Source organism: Labeo rohita, chromosome 19, assembly GCF_022985175.1.
Source record: "Labeo rohita strain BAU-BD-2019 chromosome 19, IGBB_LRoh.1.0, whole genome shotgun sequence".
Taxonomy (NCBI): Eukaryota; Metazoa; Chordata; class Actinopteri; order Cypriniformes; family Cyprinidae; genus Labeo; species Labeo rohita.
In genome coordinates, this window is record NC_066887.1 from 4,531,013 (window position 1) to 4,537,227 (window position 6,215).

Here is a 6,215-nt window from a genome sequence, read left to right on the forward strand (position 1 = left end):
CTGCTTTATTTCTGTACTTCATATTGTATCCCACAATGCACAGTGCCTGACTTTCTATTTCCAGTGTGAGAAATAAACCTGAAGTAAAAAGCTGCTGTGATGTTTAACTTTCTTGACAAGTTAATTGATTGGATTACCAAAAGTTAAGATATTTATTGAATTACATCTGATTAACCTGATAAATATCCATATTTATATTTTAAATTCTGTGTGTGTGTGTTCAGCACAGATCAAGTTCAATCCTGCACCTTCATGCAGTACATCATAATCAACACAGTCCAGTAATCTACAGGTATACAGTCTCTCAAAGTCTTCATTCATGTCATTATGTGACTGACATCTTTTGGGCAGTTGTATTAAAAATTACATTGCAGGAAAAACATGTTAAATGTGTCACACCTGTTTTGCACACATCTCTCAATCACAGAACCAGAAAAATACAGACTCTTCAGTCTCTGTCTGTCTGAGTACATGTAGTAAAATGGCTTAAAGACTGATATTCTCGGGACAAGTTCAGTCAAGTCTGTCTGGATCTGGTAAAAACGTAATGTGATCATTTCCAGTGACCAAAGATTCAGTGAAGGATGACTGAATTCCAAACTGAAGATGTACTGTCTTGTGTAACTCTTACTGTCAAAATCACCTTGAACAACATGAGATTAAGAAACACAGCATAGATGCCATTTTTATTAGAAACAGAGAACTCTTCCATTTCCACCAATGTTTTTCCAAAACTTCTGCAACCACCTTGGGGAAAAGCAGAGCACTTGTCCTGGTAAGTCCTGTCCTAAGTCTACGAGACATGAGCCAGGGATCTCATTCAAAATCATACTTTCTTTTTCTGATTGTGTGTATACTCATTACATGCATGAACATTTGGACTCAAAATCTTTTATCTCACCTCACATGTTAGGTTAGAACAACATCTTCCTCATCTGCCTGTAACAGTAAACAGTAAAAAAAAAAAAAAAGCTGTTAAATGGTTAATGGTAAAAGACTGTAAAATTTACAGTGAACTACCATACTGTAGGTCAAAAATAATAAAATAGTATCGACTAGCCTATTAATTAGCATATATATGTAGCTCAAAATTCTGCATGCATGTTACACTCCATAATAAACCAAAATAAGATTAAATTCTGTCTGGCAAACTTCATTACCGGACATTTTGACCGACATTATTATTATTTTTTTTAGAGCGAACATTTGTGTGTCTTCTTTGCTTTTAAGTGTTTCAAGACTATAAAAATGTAAATTAATCTAGTGATTACAAATTATTTTTTAAAAACAAAACATATCCAAGCTGTTATCTCATTTTTATGGTCATTCTGACATAATGGAAATGCTATTAATTCATGCTTGAAAAGCTTTTATTTTGAAGTGCATCACTGCAGGCGGGATTTAGAGAAGGAAATGGGTGTAATCGCGAATCTGTTTAGCATCTGAATAAGCCTTTTTACTTGGAAGAATACAATTGTAGAGCTCTGTAACTGGTTTTCTTACTAGTAAAAATTGAATTGGAGGGCTCTGTAATTGCATTTTTACTAGTAAGAACTGAATTAGAGAGCCCTCTAATATGCATTGTTACTAGTAGGAACTGAACTGTAGAGCGCTCTAATTGGATTGTTACTAGTAAGAATTGCATTAAAGAGCTCTCTAAATGGCATTGTTACTAGTAAGAATTGAGTTGTAGAGCTCTCTAAATGAATTCTTACTAGTAAGAATGTAATTGCAGAGTAATTGAATGTAATTGAATTAGAGAGCTCTATAATTCAATTGTTACTAGTAAGAATTGAATTAGAGAGCTCTCTAATCCTAATTGTTACTAGTAAGAACTAAATTAGAAATTGCAGAGCTCTCTAACTAAATTTGAGAGCTCTCTAATTATAATTGTTACTAGTAAGAATTGAATTAGAGAGCTCTCTAATTGCCATTGTTACCAGTAAAAATGTAATTATAGAGCTCTCTAATTGAATTGTTACTAGTAAAAGTGTGAGTGCTGTTCTTTCGTTTTTTTTAACAAGAGCTAATTTGCCTGCTAATAAACTTGATGACTCACAGTTCTGCTGTCTGAAGGGAAGTGGCTTTGGTCATGAGGAGTTTTGTGGAAATATGCGTTTATAGCAGAGAAATGGCTAAACCACAAACTCCATGGATACCAAGACAAGCCATAAACAAACAGACTAACAATCACTCTGCGTTCTTTAGATCTACATCTAAGCGCTGTGGCTTTTTGTCCAAGTCTATAAACTTTGAGGAGATCTATATGCCAGTATACTCTACAGAAACTTTCAGCAGACCTATACACTATAAAATTCACCCTATTTTCTAAATGCATGTTATATTGTGAACAATTCATCTGTATATACACTACCAGTCAAAAGTTTTTGAACAGTAGGATTTTTTATGTTTTTTAAAGAAGTCTCTTCTGCTCACCAAGCCCACATTTGTTTTGTTTTTTTTTTTTTTGTTTTTTTTGATCCAAAGTATAGCAAAAACAGTTACATTTTGAAATATTTTTACTATTTAAAATAACTTTTTTTTAAATTTGAATGTATTTTAAAATGAAATTTATTTCTGACATTTAGTGGATGGTTGCATTAGGAATGATCATGGAAGAAAAACAAATTTTTACACTTTACAGACAGATTTGCACACGCCTCTCAAAGACAAAACCAGGAATTCCAGTTCTATCCAGTTCAGGGAAAACAAAACCTAAGTGCCGTTTAGCTGTGTCGTGTCTCTGTCTGTGTGTGTATGCAGTGAAATGGCTGAAGCCATGTTTTCTCAGGACCATTTTAGGTGTCCAGTGTGTCTGGATCTACTGAAGGATCCAGTGACTATTCCCTGTGGACACAGTTACTGTATGAGCTGCATTAAAACATTCTGGAATCAGGAAGATAAGAAGAGAGTCTACAGCTGTCCTCAATGCCAACAGACCTTCAGTCCAAGACCTGCTTTAAATAAAAACATCATGCTGGCTGAAGAGGTGGAGAAACTGAGGAAGACTGAACTCCAAACTGATTTTCCTGCTGGACCTGGAGATGTGGAGTGTGACGTCTGTACTGGAAGAAAACACAAAGCTGTGAAGTCTTGTCTGACGTGTCGGCACTCTTTCTGTCAAAATCACCTTGAACAACATGAGAATCTCTTCAAAGAAATGGGACACAATCTAATAGACACCACTGGAGAACTTCAGAAGATGATCTGCAGTAAACATAAAAAGCCAATGGACATTTACTGCCGTACTGATCAACAATGTATTTGCGCGCTCTGTATAGTGGATGAACACAAAAAACACATAACTGTCTCAAATGCAGCAGAGAGGACAGAGAAACAGGTAAATACAAACAGGTATGCTGGTTCTGTCTGTTGTTTTACGAAAAAAAAGATCTTATTTCACATGACCTAAAAATTGTATCATTAACAGCTGTAAGAATTTCACATTTTAAAAGATATAGATAAAAAAAGTGATTATGAGAGTGACGGGGAAAAACTTCAGCTAAACTATAATAAGAAGCCACCCTGAGTTCGTTAAAGTGTTTCTTCGTGGTTAAGAATGTAATTCATCCAGTTCTGTGAAATGAAAAGGCAGCAGTCATAAATAAACAAATGAAAAAGCAGCAGTCATAAACAAACAGTCTGAACTTTAATTTTTATTCAGTACATTTCTGATTTTCCATTATTTGTTTTGTCCTACAGAAACTTGTCAGTGAGATGCTGGAAAAATACCAGCAGCAAATCCATGAAGGAGAAATGAAGCTTCAGGAGCTGAAAGAGGCTTTAGAGAATCACAAGGTGAGTTTTGAGAAGAAGAGGAAGCAGTGCTGGATTCAGACTTAAGACTCTTCTTCAGTTGGTTGTTGTTTCAGTCCCACTGAAGCACAGCAGACTGTGTGAGCAGCAGTAAGAGCTGATTGTAATGTGTGTCCTACAGCGCTCTGCACAGACAGCAGTGGAGGACAGTGAGAGGATCTTTAATGAGCTCATCCGCTCCATTAAAAGAAGATGCTCTGAGGTCACACCGATGATCAGAGATCGAGAAAAAACAGTAGTGAGTCAAACTGAAGCACTCCTGAAACGACTGAAGCAGGACATTGATGATCTGAGGAGGGAAAAAACTGAGCTGGAGCAGCTGGCAAAGACAGACAACCACACCCATTTACTTCAGGTAACACCATGATCTTTAGTATTTTCATTACTGTGAGTGGGCTTTTACTGTTTTTATCCCTTGGGGAGTATTTGTTTTCTATGAAATATTTCTGTATCTTACATTTATTCTCTGGTTGTTCATGTCTGTGTAGTGTTTCCCATCTCTCCCTGTTCCTCCTGGATCTCCAGATGTTCCCAGCATCTCTGACGGTTCTTTGGATGTTGTAGGAAAATCAGTCTCTCAACTGAGACAGAAACTGGAGGATTTCTGCAAAGAGGAGATTGAAAAACTCTCTGGAAGAGGTAAAGTACTAGAGACTCATTAGTATTTTGTTTATCTATCTAGTTCTTTTACACTGAAAATATATGTCATATATGTCAAAAATTTGTGTGATGTTTTCCACAGTCATATGTATCCAGATCATTCCCACCCCAGAATATGATAGCAGAAAAGACTTCCTACAGTGTAAGTTTCTAGGAAAATAGGAACACAAGGACATGATTGTTACAGCTACCAAATATAATAATATTAGCTTATAAGACATCTTTACTTTAGAATTATTAATTAAAATTGGCAAAAGTTGTTACCAGAATACTTTTCCTTTTAACATTACACTGTAAATAGAAAATGGAATTAAGTAGAAAAACATGAAATTTTATCAACATCCATATCAGTATCAAGAACATCCATCACATTTTATCTACATGACAACTAACATTGAAATTCAGTTTTGCAGATTTTGTTGCAAATAATGTGTTTTTTCTCCATCAGACTACATTCAGTTCACCATGGACCCAAACACAGTGCATAAACATCTCAGTCTGTCTGAGGGGAACAGAGTGGTGACATACGCTAACACAGTCCAGGAGTATCCTGATCATCCAGACAGATTTAGTTATTGGTGGCAGGTGTTGTGTACAGAGAGTGTACGTGAACGGTGTTACTGGGAGGTTGAATGGAGTGGGATTGGAAATGTTGATGTGTGTATATCAGTGTCATATAAGAGCATTGTCAGGAAGGGACGGGGAAATAGGTGCAAATTTGGAAGTAATGATCAGTCCTGGTGTTTAATCTGCTCTCCTTCCAGTTACACATTCTCTCAAAATAACCAGCAGACTAAACTCTCTGTAGTGTCCAGCTCTCGTAGAATAGGAGTGTATGTGGATTACAATATCGGAATTCTGTCCTTCTACAGCATCTCTGACACAATGTCAATGAACCTCATCCACAGAGTCCAGACCACATTCACTCAGCCTCTCTGTCCTGGATTTTGGATTAATTTATCAGTTGTTAATAGAGTATTTGGATCAGCTGAACATCCAACTTTGAAACTGTGTGACAAAATATAAATGGTCCAGGGATACTGAATTGCCTAAAATAGTCAGTGGGATTTGACAAGAATGCTGCTGCATAGTAACAATGCACACTTGTTGATGTTACAGATCAGAAAGAATGAGAGCAAAAATCTTTAGATCAGTAGGGGTCTGCCATTCTCAGAGTACATACATACCCATGCATGTGACATTACTGTCAATATTTCAAGCTTTTCATGTTTAAGCATCATATATTAAGTAATTTTTGTTCCTTTGGTATATACAGGGGACTCTTGTTTTCTGAAAAGAATTTTGTCACTATGTTGAGTTTATAACATTTTTTTAATAACAGTCTGTATGCATGTTTAAATTTCTGTAATATAAGTGCACTTGTTCTGCATATGAATCTTGGTCATTCAGCTTTATTTTGACTTATACGGTAACTTTGAAAATGGCATAAAATAAAATACAATTTCTGCAGTAACAATGTACAAATATTATAATACTATATCCCACAATACAGTAGACTTACTTGACTGATGAATTTTGATTTGAAAAATAAATTAAAACTTGGTCATAGTAATTCATAAACAGCACAATCTAGTAAACTTCATGTAGGGGATGTACAATTGGATTTCGCATAAGCTTATATTTTGAAATTTAGACGTGGGTGCCGCCATTATTGTTCCCATGTGTGCGTGACGAATACATGGAGAGAGTAGCGGTGAGCTGACGAAGAATGTGCCGAT

At 35.8% G+C, this 6,215-nt stretch overlaps 1 protein-coding gene across 1 annotated transcript; it reads left to right on the plus strand.

Moving 5' to 3' along the window:
* Positions 1-2,740: 2,740 nt before the first annotated feature.
* On the plus strand, positions 2,741-5,872 carry LOC127182376 (tripartite motif-containing protein 16-like). Its single transcript, XM_051137669.1, has 6 exons — positions 2,741-3,340; positions 3,703-3,798; positions 3,938-4,171; positions 4,305-4,455; positions 4,559-4,618; positions 4,925-5,872. Exons 1-6 carry the CDS (start codon positions 2,768-2,770, stop codon positions 5,500-5,502), a joined length of 1,692 nt encoding a protein of 563 aa, XP_050993626.1. The 5' UTR covers positions 2,741-2,767; the 3' UTR covers positions 5,503-5,872.
* Positions 5,873-6,215: the final 343 nt, after the last annotated feature.